At 37.4% G+C, this 21,915-nt stretch overlaps 1 protein-coding gene across 2 annotated transcripts in view; it reads right to left on the bottom strand.

Annotated features, from left to right (window-relative positions):
- Window positions 1-21,915, bottom strand: part of LOC136885341 (zinc finger protein OZF) — a 95,608-nt gene that overhangs the window by 63,255 nt on the left and 10,438 nt on the right. For both annotated transcript variants that reach the window (XM_068230371.1, XM_068230370.1), the window contains exons 3-4: window positions 21,379-21,474; window positions 1,909-1,991 (exon numbers count right to left, since the gene is read on the bottom strand). In XM_068230371.1, coding sequence (XP_068086472.1) covers window positions 1,909-1,991; window positions 21,379-21,474 — 179 coding nt within the window. The remainder of the gene's footprint in view (window positions 1-1,908; window positions 1,992-21,378; window positions 21,475-21,915) is intronic.

The raw sequence follows: 21,915 nt of genomic DNA, 5'->3' as shown, positions 1-21,915 counted from the left end.
GCTATGCTCCAGAAGTGGCTCCTGGAAGCACCAAGAGACGTAACGTAGAGGAGGTACAGTTAATTTTTCCAGTAGTAGGTCATTCCTTCATTCCCCCTGATTGGTTATTCGGTCTCAGTGAAAAAGAATTCAAGAAGAGAGAAGTAATCAAAGATCCACAAACCTACATTAACATCATTGAAAGATCTTCAACCCTTCGTCAACCAGGCATTGATATGGATATATTTAACTGGAAACAAGAGACAACAGAGGGCATGAAACCTATTCAACAACAGCACTTAAAATTCGCACCTTGCAAGCGCTACTTTTCAGACGATCAAAAACATCTCATCTCATGGTCCTTGTGGATGGGGAGCCGTTTTACTATCATAGAAGTGAAACCTACAGATCCCTGATGAAAACTAAGAAGAATGTGTCGGCTATAAGCCGAAAGAACACTAGTTCAGTCAACAAGAACAAAGTGAAAAGGCTCCTTTGGCTCTGATTGCAAGTCAAGCTCATCACTGAAATTCTACGTCGACTTCTTTGACTCCTGGGATAGTCGTAAGTCAGATGTCAACGAAAATGTTGATAATGAACTTTGCAGTGTAACAGAGGATGTTTCTGAACTGTGAGTTTAAATGTCTACCCAGGCCACTCTTAAACCATAGTGATAGAAACATGAATATTATGTCTTGTTGTGCTTTAATAAATAGTAGCAAAACGAGTAAAATCCATATTGCTAACAGGCAAAATGAATATAGTCCACTTTTAAAACAACAATAACAGTCTAAATAATAATACTACTATGAGTATTGTTACTTGTTCTAGTAATCAGTGAATTTTTTTGATTTAATGCTTATATTTCGTGGTAGTGGTTTTTTCAATTTTCTCGAAACGTGCTGGAGTGGACTTTTTCTGTTTTGTTTTTAGGTGACTCTATGTTTTTAGGTATCCTTGCACTTTATTAAATATAAGGAACCACAGTGTCAATATTATTAATGTTTAACAGCATAACTTATATAAACTGGGTAAGGTCCTCAGAACAATATTTTCTTTAGGACTGAATAAGGCTGATAATGCCCAATAAAAGAGGGGTGAAACATCTACATTAAAACTTGGTAGTCTCTATGTTCATTTAATCATGCAACAATGGATTGTACTGATCACATTGTATAATAAAATACTCCTTGTATAACTTAATGATAAATATCTGCTCTGGTTTTTCACAAATGGATGAATTTGACTTAACACAAAATGGAACTGGATGGACCATAAAAATGAAATCTAACCAAATAAATAACTTTAAGAAAGACATTCTCTGAGTTACCGCACTATTGAACTGAACCATCAATATATTGATTAATGAAGGTAAATTATGTTAGTGGGGCGATGACCTCATCAAATTATGTTGGTCTGAAATTATCTTTTTTTTTCTGCAACGGACATATAAAGATTGAATTTGAGGATTTAGTTTATAATCTACAATCATGCCTTTTATGTGTGTCACTGTTGGTATAAACATATGTATTACTGACAATATGTGGAGGTAATAGCTGCAGATGGCATTTCAGATAAGAAAAATGTGATGAACGAATGATGCAATGACAGTGAAAGGAAGAATACTTATTTCACGTTTGCTTGAAGGTATTATAAACAAATACACTTCTGATATATCTAGCTACACCAGAGATTTTTTGTAGAGATATATTCAATAAAACTATATGAAGGAACATTAAATATAATCTTAAATTTCATGAATATTTTAGATAATTTTACCCAATATATTAGTGTTTAAATGTAATATTTTAAAGAAAGGATTAAATTAATGAAAATGGCCCCTTTTCAGAGATAAAACACCCAATACTCAACACAACTGTGAATAGGTACAGCATATTCCATATTGCACAGTGTTTGTGGTGTACATACCTTGTTTCTTCTTTGATATACGGTATCAGCTGACAAACTGTGTCTTGGTCTATGAATATTTCCCCCTTAATGTCTTTGGAAGGCTGTAAGTAAGAAATAAGGAAAGTAGAATAAAGAAGTAAGGGAATAAAAATATATAACTTAGGCCTAAACAAGAAACAATAAGGCACAATAAGAATATAATTAATTTATCTCCCAATGTAAACATTTCAGAATGGAAAGGAACAATCAAATCAAATGAAAATCACTTTAAATGCAAAAGTGGTCCAAATGGTACTATTATCAAGCACTAAATTTTAATTTGACAAGAAGACATTTTCCTAAAATACAGTATTAAACAATTTACACTAACAATTCGTTATTAATCACACAGCTCATGCTTAAATTATTTAGAAAATTATACTCATAACATCATCTGTACTGACAAACATAATCAACTCATATGCAGTATGTGGAATTACTTTAAATAATACTATACAACTGCTACAAGATTTGAATATACATTGCATTTATTTTATTTTTCTACCAATTTTGGAACCTAACCTGCATCTTAACCAGACAAGTGATAAGAACATAAAAAGGAACGCACAATATGTTATCAGCAGACAAGTTGGCAATAGAAAAGAAGGAATATGAAAGAACAAATACTATCTACAAATCCTTACCCAATACACATCCTTGGTTCTATTTCAGCTAATCCCTATTTTCACAATGACTAGCTATTTCCTTTGTCCCCTTCTATTCGCATTCTCCTGTTCCCCTCGTTCTATACGCGACTTGGCTGTCGCCTCCTTGTTCAATTCCATGTTCCTATATACTTTCTTTCCCAAAACACCTCACGGTAATACCAAATAATCCCACATTATTCCTGTCACTTTCCCAACAAGTTAAATCGTTACTACAGAAATATATATTATACTTCTCTGTATATCACATTATGACAAAAAATTAATGAATGAATCAATCAATCAGTCAATCAATCAATCAATCAATCAACCATTAAATGCATCAATGATTAATGATCAGCGTTTAGGGCTATCACCCAGGTAGCACAGTGTTTAGCAGTAGTTCATATAGAAAAACGTTTGTGGAAGTTCATGAAACAACTCCCTTTGTAAATTATTTTAATCAATAAATACTCTTCGTATAAGCGAACATTAACCAATATATGTCCCCTTGAATTCCAAGCCATCTCTCCAATGATATCTCAGAATATACTGCTTAGTCAAACAGCTTGTCTCCTGTCCCCAAGTCTTCCCAGCCCAAATTTTGCAATATCTCTGTAACACAACACTTTTGTCAGAAATCACCCACAACATATGGAGCTGTTTCTGCGGACTATTTCCTGTTCTCTAATCAAGTAATCCTGGTGACGGTTCCATACTCTAATTGTGGCCATGCAGGAGACTTACATACAACCCCCAATTAACCTCATAATCATATTACAAGATATGAAAATTTTATTTTTAATCCTGTTTATGTTTTTACCACAATGAAGACCTTTCCTTATTATGAACACCTAGCTATTTACAGACATCCCTATGTGGAACTTTCACACCATCAACACCATAATTGAAACAGAAAGGACTATTTCTATTTGTGAAACACACAACCTGGTTTTTCACCCCGTTTACCATCATACCATTGCCCGATGTCCATCTCAAATTATTGTGAAGCTTTTTGCAGTCATTCACAATCCTTAAACTTATTTATTACTGTACCGAGTGGTACACCAATCCACTGCATTCAAATCAAGTGCCTTTTAAAACGACATCTTACACCTAAACTTGAAACTACTAGTGCAAGAAGTTTGGACGTTGGTCATGAGATGTCGCTATTATAGTGATAGAGTAATTTTGTATTTGTAGGCTTATTACACTGAGTTGATTGTCTTTTCTTCTTAGTAGGTTAAAGTTGTCAACAATTCGATCTGTTCCACCAGCTTAAAAATTAACCAATTGCAAAATTTATGTTTTTAATTTTCATCCAATCAAATCTGTCTTCATATTTGTTTAACCATGAAAATTAGGGGTGTGTCGGGCTCTAGCCCAGATCTCTCTCGAACCTTCCTCTCGGTTATAAAAGCTCGCAATTTTCGAGCTGCCTCGTCTTCTTGATCGTCCAGTGTGTGTGTGTCAATATTGGAGGCGGGGGTATTTCACCCTTCATCGAGCAGTCCAGTTCAGTAAGGTAATGGCAGTCATTTAATAACTATGTGATAGGTTCATATAGCTGACCCGAGAGGAAGGTTTCCGATCTTTAAGTATGTAACCTGAAATTTCTAACTTTCTAAAACGTAAATTTCTATTTCTAATGTAAATTCCAATCTAGCCGAAAAAGCACATAGCTAAAATTTGGGAATAGAGAGTGCGGCACCCTCTCGAGTTCCCTATCAACTTGTCTTTGAGGTGAGTATGTATTGTAACCGTTTTCCTTCTGTAGTTTTCTAATTTAAATTTTTCTCCATCTAGTCACCTGACTAGAATGGGATTAGCCCCTGCAACGTCAGGCAGTGAACCCATATATGGTTTTAAAGTTTTGTGTCTCTTCAAGGAGTGTAAGTGTCTGCCTCCGCTGCACCTTGATTTCGGGTCAGTAATTTTGTGGGGTTTTTTTTCTTCCTACAACGGCCCAGTCATTTTGTGTCAAGTGGGTAAACTGTTGAGTGGTTAAAAACAGTGTATTCTGTTTGAACTGTTAAATGTAGGTTGTGCCTCTAGAGGCCTGGAAAATTTAAAGTTTTTGTGAGCAAAGATGCTCCGAGTGTAAACGTAAACTGAAGTAGTAAGGCATAAGGTTCGGAGCGCAGTCTCCTAGATACGTTCATAGAGCACAGATGCTCTTACAATTTTTGTAAAGGAAACTGGGAGACCTATTTCTTTTCATGGGTTAGAGAGGAGCCGCAGTGCTCTTGGAAACTGCTAATTTATAAGGCGGCAAGCTCATGTCCTAATATATCACTCGTTAAATATTTTGAATCTTACATTGTACCTTATCTAACTAACCTTTTATAACTGTAATTTTTTCCGTCGCTGAGCGACTTGTGTGTTAATTTTCTGTTTTTGGAACAAACAAAAATATTAAAAATAGTCCCAAAAAATATAACTTTGATTTATAAAGCTTTATATAAATCGTTTGATTGTTGTAGATAGACCCATTCACCCCTGCACGTTCTTTCGCCTCTGTCAGCCATGGAAACGCCGTAACAAGTGGTAGCAAAGCGTGGCTGAATGGGTCCAAACAAAGCCCCTTTTGGCGGCTAAATATAGAAAGCTACATCAAACTAAAAAGTTTCTCGATTTCTGGAAATTTTCAAAATTGTTAAAAAAGTTACCAACATGTCTGGCCCACGTGAAGTCCTTGCACCCGGGTACTTGCGCAATTAGGAATGAATCTATGAGCTCTTAATTAGGAAGGTCCAATCTGGAGGCACGGTTGTGGCAGATACTGCCAAACTTAAGGAATATTTAGAACTTCCTATTTGTATCCCGGTATCTGGAGGGAAAGAAATTGATGAAATCGGGCAGCGTGAACAGCGTCATTTCCTCAGTGAAGAAAATTTTCGTCAAGACTCCTTCTCGCGTCCGTGCCTTCAAGACGATGCATCCAGAGCTCCCTTTACCTCCCGAGCCCATATTGACGCGATGGGGAACTTGGATATTGGCTGCCTTGTATTACGCTGAAAATCATAGGGCAATTGAAGAGGTAAGACTAGTTGAAATGTTTAAAATCTTCTCATTTTCGAGATTTTCTCTATCATTCTTTTCATATCTCTTATCTTTACGCCATCATACGGCGCCTAATTTTGTAATTTTCTCAGTTATTCTCCTCGGCTAATGTTTCTCATTTATATTTTTTTCCAGGTGATCAATACGTCTGATGAGGCGGAGAGCAAGTACATCGCGAAAGCTAAGGCTGCTTTTAAAATGAAGGTCTTGATGCCATCCTTGACTTTCATAAAAGCCTACATGAGCGTCATTCCTGAGGCCATCCTAAAGTTGGAATCGCAAGGGATGGAGTTAGATGAAGTGGTCGCTAAAATACAAGGAGTCATCCAAGAAGCCGACTCGTGGCCTGGAGAGACGGGAAAAACCGTGAAAGAAAAATTGGAGTTCGTGCTGGCTCGAAATCCCGGTTGGAGTGCAGCGTTGGACTTGGAGAGGATGCTGCGTGGCGAGTCTGCACCGTCAGGGGATTTTCCGAAGTACTCTGCACAACAAGCAGCATCATTCAAGTATTTACCTCTCCTGTCAGTTGACGTCGAAAGATCGTTCTCATCATTGAAACTTTTATTGACGGATTTAAGAAAATCATTCAAAACTGAAAACTGAAAAAAATTCTTGTTGTGCAGAGCAATGCAGATCTACTTCAATGACTCGCCTTATTCTGAACATCTTGTAAATGAACTTTTAAACCGTAACTTTTATAAGAAAACTTCTCATATATATACTTGAAACTTGAATGCGAGTATATCGCAGTGTATCATACATACAATTAGAAAATAAAGCTCGTATATAAAGATATGTTATTGGTTTTTTTAGTTTCACTTTCCTTTCTATAGTTTTTAACGGTGTTTTTGAGCATATTCTGCATATTTAAGCGCATATAATGTTTTTTCGAACATATCCATGGAGCATATAATGGGTCTTCGAGCATATCTATCGAGCATATAACACATGGTTTTCGAGCATATCTGGAGATTTTATCGAGCATATCGATCCGAGCCCAAGAAGCATATTAAAAATGACAGGTCTTAACCTTGAGATAAGTTATAAAGGCTGAGAATGCTTGGAACCCGAGCGAAACATGTTCGTTTAAATGTAGTGTTGCAGTAAAATGAATTTTAACAACACGAAATCAATTCTATGAATAGGTGGAATAGAAAATAAAAAATAAAATGTATGCAAAGTTTTTTTAATGATGTGAACATTTGGTGTTGGAAATTATGCTCTGGTGTGAAATTCAAAGTGTGCATTCAAAATATCTACAGTTTAATTAGGTGGAAATTTGCTACGTAGGTGGATCAAAAGGTTAGTTGCACTAACGCGCCGCAGCAGCGTGCTGTGTGTCGCAAACATGGACACAGCCCATACGTCTGTTAGGCAGGTCGCTGTGGTGTCTTGTCTAGTATTGTGTGAATAGCGGCCAAATGCAATGGCGCGTTAACTAGACGTTCACTCCAAATATGAGGTGCGTGCGACAATCCGATTCCTATGGGCCAAATGGAAGAACTGAATGAACATTCATCGTGAAATTAGTGCTGTGCATGGGGAGCGGGCCATTTCCCGGCAAGGTATCGTAAGGTGGTGACAGCAGTTCGAAGCTGGACGCACGGATATTACGGACAACCATCGCAAAGGCAGGCCCGCAACGTCCAGGACCCGTGCAAAGGTCAACAGCGTGAATGCGATCATTAGACAGAACCGGCGCATTAAACTGAGAGAAATCGCGACGCAGCTGAACATATCATATGGCAGTGTGTTCGCCATTGCTCACGAGGACCTTGGATATTGTAAGCTGTAAGCATTTTTGCAACGCTATGCCGCAGACGGCTTGGGGTTTCTGCGGTGAATCGTCACAGGCGACGAAACCACTTCACCCCCGAAACGAAGCTAACATCAATGGAATGGGTGCACCCCACATCACCACAACGAGAGAAGGCCAAAGTTCAACCTTCAGCCGATAAGGTTATGGCGACAGTGTTCTTTGACATGGAGGGTTTGCTGCACGTGGAATTCATGCCGAAAGGACCAACGATCAACGCTTCGTATTGTCAAACGTTGCACCGGCTGCGTAAAGCGATTAAAGAGAAGCGCCGGGGGAAATTGAGCGCCGGTGTGATTTTGTTGCACGATAACGCAACACCTCACAAGGCCCGCCAAACGAGAGGACTGTGCAGTGTTTCAAGTGGGAGGTCTGGCAACAACCACCCTACAGTCCCGACCTAGCGCCATGTGACTTTCATCTGCTCGGTAAGCTCAAAACGGAGCTCGGTGGTCGACGTTTCCAGACCAATGAGGAGGTGAAGGCCGCTGTCTCTGAGTGGTTGCAGAATGCTGGAGGAAATATTGTTATCAAAAGTTTCACAACTGCGTAAAAACTGACAATTTAGGTTCTATTTTACAAATCAAGAGGTCTGTTCGTAAGGCTGACCACCTTTAAGCAAAATTACTTCTTAATAGTTGATTGTAAATGTAATGATTCATAATTCTGTACCAAGGTGAATACCGAAGTGTGCTTTCTAGTTAACTTTCCTATTTATCTGTTGCCTTCTTTTGATTTTCATAAATTTGAATTATGATTAATTACTGTATTATTATTATTACCTCTTATTGTCATTATTTCGTATTCGTGGTTTCTGTTCCTGAAGCTATGCACATTTATAGCATTGTTGTGGAATGCTTCCTTCTTTTGTTGATTAGATAAAAGTTTGGATTAGCGCGCATTGTTGCAGTGCGAGTCGGTGTTGTGATTAAGCATGGGATGTTGCGATGCTGGTTGTTGTGTGATGATTTTATGCCGTTGGTCTGATGAACTGGGTCACGGGAAAGTGTTTATTTCTTTTAATATACTGTGTCACCTTATGACTGGTTTATTAAGTTCAATTTATTTTGACATGGGATCTTACCTCATTCAAATTTGGCTTACCTTAATGTTGCTTCTTCATATTATCATTCTGATTTTGGGATGCAGATAGTTTGTTACTTTAAAACGCTTCTGTGTTCACTAAGGTATCTTTTGAAAAACCAAGCACGTGGGCCTGTTGGCAATTTAAAGTTTTTTAAAAATTTGGAAGTATCCCAATACTTTGTAAGTTGTGTAACTAAATACCAATTTGTTAATTAGGTACATTTTGGGACGGCCATACCCAGGAATTGTGCTCATTATTTATACATTTTGAGAGTACTCATTATTCTAAACTTTCGTTTAATACCGAGCTCGGAGGGTAACATAATCAACATATTGTATTTTCTTGCAACCTGGTTGAATTTAAATTTTTTTTTGACCTTTGTTCATTCTATTCTATTTGGTAGAAAGTTTATTTAATAATGTTATTTGCTTTACGTCCCACTAACTACTTTTTTAAGGTCTTCGGAGACGCCGAGGTGCCGGAATTTAGTCCCGCAGGAGTTCTTTTAAGTGCCAGTAAATCTACCGACACGGGGCTGTCGTATTTGAGCACCTTCAAATACCACCGGACTGAGCCAGGATCGAACTTGCCAAGTTGGGGTTAGAAGGCTAGCGCCTTAACCATCTGAGCCACTCAGCCCGGCAAAAGTATATTTATCAATTGTGAATTCTACTGTTATTGTTAGTCCAGCCACCCTACTTCTCTTTTTAATATGGTATTAACTTTTGCTCCTTAAGTGTGAGGGTGAGTGTTATTGCGGTTGAATTGCTCTATACTTTGACATTTTTCCACCCTCTGTTATGGTCCTTGACCTATTGGTATAGCCCAGATTCCATCACTTCCCTATCCTGTGTTTGTGTTTTAATCGAGGCCTTCCCTAAGTAGTTGGCGTGATTTCACGCTGGGATTGCCTCCAATCTCTTGGTGGTCGTGCTAGCAATCGAAGACCTGGGTTGCGGTGTTGGGCCACCATTTGTTTGACTGCCCCCTTTCTTCGATGCAAACCGCTGTATGAGAAGTATGACATTCTTATTTTATTTCAGTGCATAGTATTAAAATTAAACAATCATTTATTCAGATTTATTTCTAAGAAGTTCTTTACAATTTTGCTTTATGTCACACCGACAAGATAGGTCTTACGGCGATGATGGGATAGGAAAGGACTAGGAGTAGGAAGCGGTCGTGGCCTTAATTAAGGTACAGCCCCAGCATTTGCCTGGTGTGAAAATGGGAAACCACGGAAAATCATTATCAGGGCTGCTGACAGTGGGGTTCGAACCCACTATCTCCCGGATGCAAGCTCACAGCTGCGCGCCTCTAACCGCACGGCCAACTCGCCCCATGCAAAAAAAAAATGTGATCCCGATGTTTAGTACACCACTCGGAGTTGTGAGGCTTGTTGGAGAACAATTCGCTCATGCACAGCGGGGAATCAATACGGAAGATGAATGACTGCATTCAATATAAACGCTGGAGTAGTGTTTATGAATATTGATAATGGATAAAAATTAACATGCTCAAATGTGCCCATCATAACGGATGAATCAGTAGAAAATTTCTAATTGCAACTGAAGGATATTGGACAAATTAAAATAGGAATTTTCGAATCCCGTAACTGTGATAGCGTGCTAATATCAAATGCCGGGAAGAGAGCAGCGGTAAATGACCAATGCTGTGGAGATGAGCGGACCATGTAAAAAAGGAGCCAGTTGTAGCTATCTACTGAGAAGAAAGGAAGATAAAACCTATGCCTCATCAAGCTCCATTCCTACGCAACCTACAAAATAAAATTCAACTATTTTGGATAAAGCAAGAGGAATACACCAATGGAAAAAGTGTGAATCAGACCACCAGCAGCACATGACGACAGACATGTCAGGCAGATACCGTATTCAGAAAAACTTGTAAAACTTGGTAGATCTAAACAAATGGCAATTCAGCACGTCCTGACATTAGAAAGAAAAGGCTGAAACGAAATGAGAAGTTTTGCCAGGAATGTATTAAATTCATGTGAGAATTCGAGTCACTTGACATGAAAGAAATTAATGTGAAACCCTCGCAGGAAAAAAGTCAGTTTTAAATTCCACATCACCCTGTCATAAACCAATCAAGTTCAACAACAAAAACAAGGGCATAAGTCTCAACTACATCCACCAAGTAGGGATATCTCTTCTCTATAATCATCTGACTGCAGGCTCAAAAAACAGCATTTACAGTGGACATAGGAAAATGTATCTTCAAGTGAACATTAAATCTAACAGTTACAATGCATTCTGTACTCTTTGGCAAGAGAGGCCACAAAAGCCAATTAAAATATATGGACGCACAATGGTAACTTACAGAATAGCATTCCTTGAAACGAGACGCACGAAGAAATACAACAAAGCTACCAGATCCCCTCATGCAGGAAACATCATAAATCAATTCTTCTGTGCAGATGACTGTATTTCTGGCATAGGTGAATTACAGGAAACAATCATAGTTTGTGACGGACTACTAAACCTTCTCATGAGGAGAGGTTTCATCTTCAACTCTTATCTGCACAGTGTAATTGAGTAGAATTCCAGGTCATCTCCTGGTTAATTTCAATGCTTTGGTTGATACTGACAATGGTATAAGCCTCAACTACATCCACCATGCAGGGCCATCTATTCAAGAACATAAATTCTCTATAGTCATCTGATTGCGGGCTCAATGAATAACATTAACGTGTGTATGTCAGATCATTTAGCAAAGAAATTTGATAGATATAAATGTTCTTCTGTGTAAAATCCAAGGCAGCATAACTAAAGAAAGCCACCTCTTTTCAATGTCTGAGATTTATGGAGCATACCTCTTGACAAGACAACTCAAGAAAACATTAAAGGCTCTGAGTATGAACTTGCTGAAGATATAAACAAGTGGCACCATGTGCTGACCAAAGAGAAACTTGCTGACTTAGTGTCCATGATCATCAACAATACAGTTTGTTGGTATGGTCCTAGGTGGTTGAATGAAGATCACTTGAGTGGGTCAAAATGAAAAAAGTGATGTTAAAATTAATCTCCCAATTCAAAAAATGCCATTAATGCATGATGATCTACAGTAAACATAACAAAATTTTCAAGATTAAACAAGGTACAGAGAGTAGCTGCATACTGCTTGCGAATTATCTCTGATTGTTTTAAACAACTCACGGTATGAAATTCAAGTCCACTGTTCGTATTGGAGTCGAACCCTGTTCACAAATGTTACATTAATGTTGTGTAGGAAACTATCAACTCATATTAAGGCTATAAATCCAATCATAGATCAAGAAGGCAATCTTTATGTCGGCAGAAGACTGCACAATACCCTAATTCTAGTGGTGTGGAAAACAATGCAACATTCTGTATCCACATCACCACTGCACAAATCTAATTACGATGGCAGAACACCTTCGACTAATTCATCCTGGCACTCAACTCTCTGAGAGAAAAGTTTTGGATCCCATCAGCAAGGTGGATGCGAAAGAAGCCAGACTCACGCATGTCTCAAGTGTTCTAAATTGCATGCTGATACTTCTGAACAATTAAGGTGAAATACATAAAGGGTGCATGTAGCCCCGACATACCCATTCCATAACACTAGAATAGATATGCTGGCCCAACTCTCATGAAAAATGGTGTGAGATCAAACAAGATCACACTGCCTAGCTACCATGGCTGCCTATATAGACATGATACCTGATCTCACCACAACAACATTTCCCCCACATGTTGTCAACTTAGTTTTCATAGATGTCAACCCATGAATATTTACAGCAATAACGGCACGAACTTCTTCGGAGCAGCATAAGAAATCAAGGCCTTTCTGCAAATCAATGCTCAGAAAAACCAACTCTTCACGGCAACTGTGGGCATGTGACTGACATACGATTTCATCCCTCCTGCAGCACCACACATTGGCAAAATCTGGGAAGCAGCTGACAAGAGCCTGATATATCACCTCGGAAGACTGATGGATTATTACTGCTTCACCAACAAAGAATGGACCACTCATACAACACATCCTCTCACCAAAGTCAAAAGATTACCCTTTTGACACTCCTTACCAAACTGCATCCCATTTCGTTATAAGAGAGCCTATGACTACAGTCCCAGATAATAATATAATTCCCCTCCCATCAACCAGATGGCAATATATATTCAACAGCTAACACAGAACTCCAGGAAATGGTGGTCAAATGAATATCTCAATAAAAAGGCAGTTAAATGCCCCATAGCCACATAGTCACACTGAAAGAAGACGACACAAATGCTATGCAGAGGATGATGGCAGTGATCAAATGTGTATCCTGCTAGTGATGAATGCATTCATGTAATGAATGTTCAAGTGAGTAATGGTGAATATACAAGATCTATTCACTAAAACTATCCCTTACGAAGTATGAAACAGAAAGGCAAGATAAGTCTTGAAGGGCTTATTTATTCATTGCAAATTTAAGTAATATGATGGGTCACAATGGACTAGTAACACCGCAAACAACATATCGAAGAATAAGAATATTTCTCACTTGCCACAAGATGGCTACAATATGTGTAGAATATAATTGAATGCACACAGTAGCAATCATATCACTTGCAACTTGTATCTACAAATAATTACATTATCTGGAAATTCATACACATAAATAAAATCGCAACAACTGCGTGTCTGCACATTGACCTTTTTGGCAAAAATTCCCTACAGTTATCCGTTTCAGGTGTAATAATGACCACCTACATGCCTGTGTGTTTGACGTTAACTTGAAACCTACTGAATATCTTTCCACCAAACTTTATATTTTGAATCCAACTGTCCTTGGGTAGGCTTGAGGGCCAATATTCATTCTAAATCCCTGAAATGACTGGGGATTTGTACAAACCTGAAACAATGATTTTGCATTCCCACAAAATATACTCAAACAAACTCATTTGAAATTTACCTGCCTCAATGGAAATCAATTTCTAAACCTTCCTTTCTCATGTGCATTATTTCGATACGAGGATTAATATGGAAGATTTCATTAACGGACCGTTTTCTAGTGCAAGTCCCACCAGACTTAACTCAAGAGTGGGTGTGTGTAAAGCCTATTTCTTATAACTTGAAAACTACTGAAGATACTTCATATTTAGCATCTACCTGGTATGTTTTAGGGTCCATAACGTTTTAAATTACTGGAATGGAGAGAGGGTTTAAAGGGAACCAAAATTGTGATTTTACTCTCCCACAGTATATACAAGATCAACCTGACTGGAAATCGACCTTATATGATGGAGTTCCATTTCTAAAACTCATGGGCATTTTTTTCACAGAAGGATTAATAAGGGAGGTCCAACGGACATAGCCCAAAAGATGTATGTGGAGCAGACTTCTTTTCAAGACATATAAATAAAACCATAAAGACCGTTTGTCTGTGATTGACTATTTTGGCAAAAATTTCATACAGCTATCCATTTAAGGGGTAATAATGACCATCTGCATATTTTGTAGCTTTAGTTTATGTAAGCCATAAATTTTCCTCCCTTGCCCATTTCAAGATTGTGCACTTTAGCTGATAGCTGATAGCCAATGGAAGACCTCCAAGATTTTTAAGTTATGGGCAAATATTTTGGCCTAGCCTGAGGATGAATGAGAGGTAACTAAGGCAACGTCACATGTGTTCATCTTCCAGGAGGTGTGGCTTATGATGTTGTGCACTCAGAGGTCACTCTCAACTCCATGCTTTTGGGAACTGATCAAGGTGTTTCTATGGTTAAATATTCTGGCTATACCAGCTTTTCCTAATCAAGGAAAACTATTAATTGTAATTTAATTGCAATGAAGTGTGCATGATGAAATCCCACCCCAATATATGGCATTTCATTTTTTGATCCGTGCTCATAAGAACTTCATAGGAACGGTTCTCCAAATGCACTTGCATCTCTGATAATCATAATTATTAAATGCCAGGTTATTTTTACTTTGGTTTTTGAGGATGACAATTATTATTATTATTATTATTATTATTATTATTATTATTTTTATTACTTAACAAGGCCTATATTGACAAAAAAAGGTCATTCTTTCTTACAGTGGATGCCAGTTGATAACGAAGTATTAGTCAAGACTGCTACCACTTCAGTCAGACTTCACACACGAGAAATATGAAGAAGCTGGGGAATTTGGCCCTCAGTGAGATGATGCACACATTATGTCTGCTGTCTTAAAGGGGGCACGTGGTTCCTCCCTTCACTGTCAAGCCAGTCGTAAGTGGGTAGGCGGGCAAGCAAGTAACTTCCCCTCCACGTGTGATTCATGCATGATAGATATCCTCGTACTTCGTTTTCTCCACCTCCCCTCACTCTTCAGATGTGTGCATGTGTTAACGCATCTAATGGATGTGACCAATGAGAGAGAGTGTATAAACAGGTAGAGGGAGGTTCTGAGGTCTGTACCGATTTCTTGCCTGAAATGAATATTTCTGACCATGAGATACTAAAGATTTTGAGTGTGCATAGAGCAGATTCCTTATCTGTATAAATAGAATCGTAATGACAGTCTTCTTCTCAATTCTCAATACTAAGATTGGTTGGCAGCAATTGGTCTTCTCCACTCTTCCCTGTAATCCGCTAATCTCTTCATTTCCACCTATAAGCCTGTTCCTACGTCATCTCTGATCTGTCTTGAATATTGCAGTCTTGGTCTTCCTCTTTTACCTTGAATCATTCCTTCCATGACATTAACTATGAAACAATTGTGCCTATAGAGATGGCCAATTAATTGGTCTCTTCTCTTATTGTTGCTAAAAAGGATCTTTTTTCAACTATTCATCTTAGAACTACTTCATTGGTGAGTTTTGCTGCCCATGAGATCTTTCCTATCCTCCTCCAGCACCACATCTCAAATGCTTTCAGACGATTCTTATCACCTGCACTAATAGTCCAAGTTTCTGAACCATACAAGGCCACACTCCAGACAAAACACTTAATAAATCTCTTCTTGGTCTCCACATTTGATGTAAGTAGTATCCTTTTCTGGTAAAAAGCAATCTTTGCTTGGGAAATTCTGCTCTTTATGTCGACAGAACTTTTGCCATCTGGAGTGATTTCACTTCCTAAATAGGTAAAGACATTTACTTTCCTTAGTTGTATATCATTAATTCTGATGTCGACTGCAATATGCTGATGGTTGCATACCACAATTTTGGTCTTTCTTGCATTAATTTTCATGTTATATTTATCTCCCAAAATCTTACTCATTCTTATTAATGCACTTTGTGATTTCTCTTTGTTCTCCTCTATGACAACTATGTCATCAGCAAATCTTACCATTTTGATTTCTATTCCATTTATCTTTATCCCTTCCATACCCCCTTTACATTCCTCAATGCACTTCTCAATATATAGGTTGAACAGCAGTGGTGACAAATTACATCCCCGTCATACTCCTTTCTTTATATAAGCCTCCCATACTGCACCGTTTATGTTTATGATGCCCCTTTGGTTGTTATAGAGTTCATATACTGTTCGTCTATCTCTAAAATCTGGACCAACACTAGTCATAATCTTCATTAAAATATTCCAGTTCACATTATCAAAAGCTTTTTCTAAATCCACGAATGCAATAAACAAAGGTTTTCTAACGTCTAGCATTTTGTCTATAACCTGTTGTAACGTTAGAATAGCTTCTCGTATGCCTCCATTCCGCCTAAATCCAACTGATCTTCAGCCAAATGTGGTTCAATTTTATTGCTTATTCGGTTATGTATTATTCTCGTCAATATTTTCGACATGTGCGCCAATAGATTCAAGGTGCAATGTTCTTCACATTTTAGAGTTCCAGGTTTCTTTGGTACAGGGATTATGAGGGACTTTTTAAAATCTTCTGGAATTTCTCTGGTTTCATATATTTCCATGATCAGTTTAAAAATATATCCGTGTGTTTCATCATCCAGTCTCTGTATCATTTCTCCAGTTATTTTAACACATCCTGGCACTTTATTAGGTTTCAATTCTTTCACAGCCTTAAGATATTCTTCTTTTGTTAAAGAGGGTCCCAGTTGATCACTTGTTATGTTGTCTTAATTTTCAAGGTCATATATGTCAGTAGGATCTTCATATAATGTTTCTATGCATCGCTTCCATCTTTCTCCCACTTCTTTGCTCTCAGACAACAGTTTTCCATTTTCACCTAATATGCTGTTACTACGGCCAGTGACTGTTCTAAATTGTTTCTTAATCAATTCATAAGCAGTTTCCTTTCTCTATTCTTTCTCCTATTTCTTTGCATTGTCTCATTATATATTCTTCCTTAGCCTTCTTTGCTTCTCTGTTGACTAGGTTTCGGAGTCTCTTATAATGTCTGATTCGTTCTTCACTCTTTGAGTTTTAAAATTTCCTCTTTTCCTCTATAAGTTCAAGCATATAATCTGTAACCCATGGTTCTCGTGCTTGTTTCGTCGTTTTCCCTATTACCTGATTTGCAGCTCCTATGATAGAGTGTTTAAGGCCCATCCATTTCTCATTTATTGTACCATTTGGTATTTCTGCGATGTTCTGTTTTACCAGTGTTTGATAGTTTTCCTTGCTTCTGTCTTGTTTTAGTTTCCTAAAATTATATCTGCAATACTTTTCACCATTCTTCCTCTTCTTCCTTAGTCTTAAATCAGATTTTAACAATACTAGGTTGTGGTCACTCGCTACATCAGACCCTGGATAACATTTGCATTGTTTGACTTGGTTACGGTATTTTCCCTTACTATAATATAATCTATTTGGTATCTCGCTTTAATAATAATAATAATAATAATATTATTTGTTTCACGTCCCACTAACTAAATTTTTAGGGTCTTCGGAGACGCCGAGGTGCCGGAATTTATTCCCGCAGGAGTTCTTTTACGTGCCAGTAAATCTACTGACACAGGGCTGTCGAATTTGAGCACCTTCAAATACCACCGGACTGAGCCAGGATCGAACCTGCCAAGTTGGGCTTAGAAGGCCAGCGCCTTAACCGTCTGAGCCACTCAGCCCGGCGGTATCTCGCTTTATCTCCAGGTGCTGTCCAGGTATACCTTCTTCTCTTGGGTTGTTTGAACGAGGTGTTTTTAATTACAAGTCCTTTTGCTTCACAAAAGTCTATTAGTTATTGTCCTCTGTCATTTCTTACTCCAAGACCATATTGTCCTACATTCTTCCTATCTTCTCCTTCACCAACAGAAGTATGTCTGTATATTGACTATTTTGGCAAAATTTTTGTACAGTTAACCATTTCAGGTGTAATAATGACTGTCTTCAATTTTTTAGCTATAGTTTCCTGAAAGTCCTAAATTTTGCCCCCTCACCCTAAGTCAGGATTGCATCACAATCTGCTGGGTGAGCTAGAAAATTGAAATTATGCAAAATTATACATTTAGCTTGTAACTGACAGAGAATTTCCAAGATCTTTGAATTTTTCACCCTTTATCCCCGAAGAATATCGAAATATGGAGGCAATTTTAATGATGGTGCAGATAATTATTCAAGGCATTTCATGGCTAAACAGTAAATCCTATCACAAAATGAATGGCACAATTTCCATTCAATTTGGAGTGATCTACAACTTTGGTCATATGATGTTTTGTCATATCTCTATTCCTTATATGTTACATTTGTCTTTATTTATTGAATATACCTACATTTTGCTCTTTGTACATATAGTAGTTCACAGTATGAATGACTTACACAAAAGATAGAATCATCTAATTCGACACAAATATTGGCCCACCCAATCAAGTGAGCCAAATTCTATGTTTGTAGCTATCACATTAGTACCCAACGGTAATGAACTGTGAGAAAATCTTATCCAAATTTCACCCCGTTCACTGTTTCTAATTCAAATTTTACCCATAAATATATCAGAGAGGATAATATATCTTAAGACCAGCCATTTAGACCACTAAATGAGGCATGTTATGGTACAATCTGTTTTTCGATATGATGTACTGTTTAGCAACAGTTATTCTGTAAATGAAGGGTTGTAATATTGTATACATGCTATCAATCTATATATATTTATTGAAGTCTATTTGTAGCAATGTAGAAAGGGTGTGCCTGCCATTATAACTAATATTTTACAAACTGATAGTGACTTTCAGCAGAAGGGCATCTGCTAAAATAATCATTACTCTCCACATTGACTTTGACTGGCAGTAGGAATGGGATCCTTTTCCAACTCCTGTGTTACTGGCATTAGTAAGGAGGAGCTACCATTTTAATGAATAATTCCCTTCTTGATTTGACTGGCAGAAATCAAGGGAGTATGTAATTCTGTTCAAAACTCCCATAACCGATTGTGTTTGGGAGTAGGCAAGTGTGTCCGCCATTGTAAACAAATTTACCCATCTAAAATGTGACTGGCATTAGGCATATCAGCTTTGCTATTATAATGGAAACTAACCAACTGTGTTATTGTCATTAAAAATGGAGCCTGACTTATAATGATGACAGCACAACTCAATTTTGACTGCGGTAAGGAAGGTAGCTGCTATTATATAAAAAAACTCAATATTAGAAGGATCCACCTTTCAATACTTCGTTGTAAGTTGAACTAAAAAGAAGTCAGAACTTGTTTATTGGGACCGGTTTCGACACAATACAGGTGTCATCATCAGCCAAATAGTAAAGTAGGGCAAGATATAAAGATCTTAAAACAACTAATACATTGAACACAGGCAAAAAATTAACATTGATTCATATTGTAGCAATTCAGTTAATGTTCAAAACACAATGATCGCAGTCAAGAGACTAAACAGAACATCATTGTCTTGCACCGAAAACAAAAATAGTGTAAGTTCACAAGCAGGTCAAGTATGCACTTATGTAGAGTCATTGCTAGGCAGGTCTTGTAGGCATTTGTTTCTCAGGCCGAAGAGTAAAAGGTGACGTAATTGAAGTCTTAGGATAACAGTGTAGGATTTAACTTTGTCAAATTCAAAGTAGATATATAAGTTTGAGAATAATTTAAAACATAAAGCCAAATAAAAATATATTAAAAATAGGAAGAAATAATAAAAGAAAATTGCAATGTGAGGTTCAACTCGAAACAACTTGCCGTAGTAATTGATAGATGAATGGGAGATGATAAATAGAGAAAAGGTTGGGGAACGTTTGTTAGAGGGTGGTGGTGGTGGTGGAGGTGATTATTGCTATTAGAGGAAGTACAAATGGGTAAATATCTTCTATAAAACACTAAACCGAGGAAAAAAGAGGAAGAGGTCTTGTTCTTTTCCGACCCCGACGCCATTAGGTTTGTGAGGGCTAGGGAGCTTTTCATTTTCACGCCCTTCGTGGGCCCTTGTCTCCCTTTACCGATATCTTCATTTTTCGAAGTGTCGGACCTCTTCCTCTTTTTTCCTCGGTTTAGTGTTTTATAGAAGATATTTACCCATTTGTACTTCCTCTAATAGCAATAATCACCTCCACCACCACCAACACCCTCTAATAAACGTTCCCCAACCTTTTCTCTATCTATCATCTCCCATTCATCTATCAATTACTACGGCAAGTTGTTTCGAGTTGAACCTCACATTGCAATTTTCTTTTATTATTTCTTCCTATTTTTAATATATTTTATTTGGCTTTATGTTTCAAATTATTCTCAAACTTATACATCTACTTTGAATTTGACGAAATTAAATCCTACACTGTTATCCTAAGACTTCAATTACGTCACCTTTTATTCTTCGGCCTGAGAAACAAATGCCTACAAGACCTGCCTAGCAACGACTCTACATAAGTGCATACTTGACCTGCTTGTGAACTTCAACTATTTTTGTTTTCGGCGCAAGACAATGATGTTCTGTTTACTCTCTTGACTGCGATCATTGTGTTTTGGACATTAACTGAATTGCTACAATATGAATCAATGTTAATTTTTTGCCTGTGTTCAATGTATTAGTTGTTTTAAGATCTTTATATCTTGCCCTACTTTACTATTTGGCTGATGATGACACTTGTATTGTGTCGAAACCGGTCCCAATAAACAAGTTGTGACTTCTTTTTAGTTCAACTTACAAAGAAGTATTGAAAGGTGGATCCTTCTAATATTGTACATCTTCTTTTTTCTCTATTCAATACGGAACGATCATGAAGTTTTTAACTTGAAATAAAAAAACTCCTCAATTGCAATGTGTCTGGAAGTAGGAAAGGGCACCTGCAATTGTAACAAAAACTCCCCAAATTGATTGTGACTGTGTAGTAGGTAATGAGGCCTCCTATTATAATGGAAACTTACCTACTCAATTGTGAATGGCAGTAGGGAAGTGAGGATGCTGTTATCATCACAACTCCGTTAATCACACTTTACATTGGAAACAATGTTTCTGGATAACACTGAGAGACATGCAATTTAAAAAAACTCTTATTCACTGCATGTACAGTCATTTACTTCAATATCCGTATACAATGTACAATGCCGTAGCGAATCATAGGTACATTTCATAATAATCAATTACAAAGGTGTTTCATTTGAAAGCAACTAGTAAAATATCCAGTAACAGTAAAAAAAATGTAACTTAAAGCAACTCTGTGTTTCAAAATATTAACAAAGTCAAAAGTATTAGTAGAAATGATACCAGCTCCCAAATGATACATCGTATTGGTCCTTGGAGCAATCGTAATGGCTACACAATACATAATGCGTGACCGTGGAAAAACTACAAGGAAAAGTTAAAATTAGGTAAGTAAACATTCACACTGATATAAAGTATACTTTCCGTAGGACTATCAATCGCCTGCATTAAAATTATGTCTGATATATTTTGAGCCATTTTCTAACTATTTCTATTACCTGACGAAGGCTTATCAAATCATATACATTACCTCAAGAGAGTTTTCCTGTGTTGGCCCTGGCTCTGTTAACTCTGATTTGGCTTCTTGTTTCAGAGCTATCACTTCTGATACATGTTTAATATTTTCCTGTGGAAAATAATATATATTAATTATGCACATAACACACATCTACAACTAGAGTCACCAACAAATGGGCATGATAATTCATTACCTGCCAGTATTACAGTTGCTTTCAAAATTTCACTAATGTTAAAAGAAGATTTCTACCAGCAGAGGATTGTTAAAACCAAAAGCTCTACTACTCACTTCTTATGTAAGAGAAAGGATGAGTCTGAGAACCAAATAAAAAAACGAGTCACATTTTCTAGCGATAACAGAAGATATCCTACCAGGGATGGAATTAGGGCCATCTCGCACAGAATTAGGAAGGAAGTTGCCATGGACTTAAACACTAAATCGTATGGACTGTTTTCATATGCCCAAACATATCAATCTACTTAGAGGTTGTTTGAACCAATCCCAAGTGCTAAAACTTCTAAATCTTTTATTATTCTCAGTATAGAATTT

This window comes from Anabrus simplex, chromosome 14, assembly GCF_040414725.1.
Source record: "Anabrus simplex isolate iqAnaSimp1 chromosome 14, ASM4041472v1, whole genome shotgun sequence".
Classification (NCBI taxonomy): domain Eukaryota; kingdom Metazoa; phylum Arthropoda; class Insecta; order Orthoptera; family Tettigoniidae; genus Anabrus; species Anabrus simplex.
Note: the sequence above shows the minus strand (reverse complement) of the source record. Positions and strands in the feature narration are given on the sequence as shown.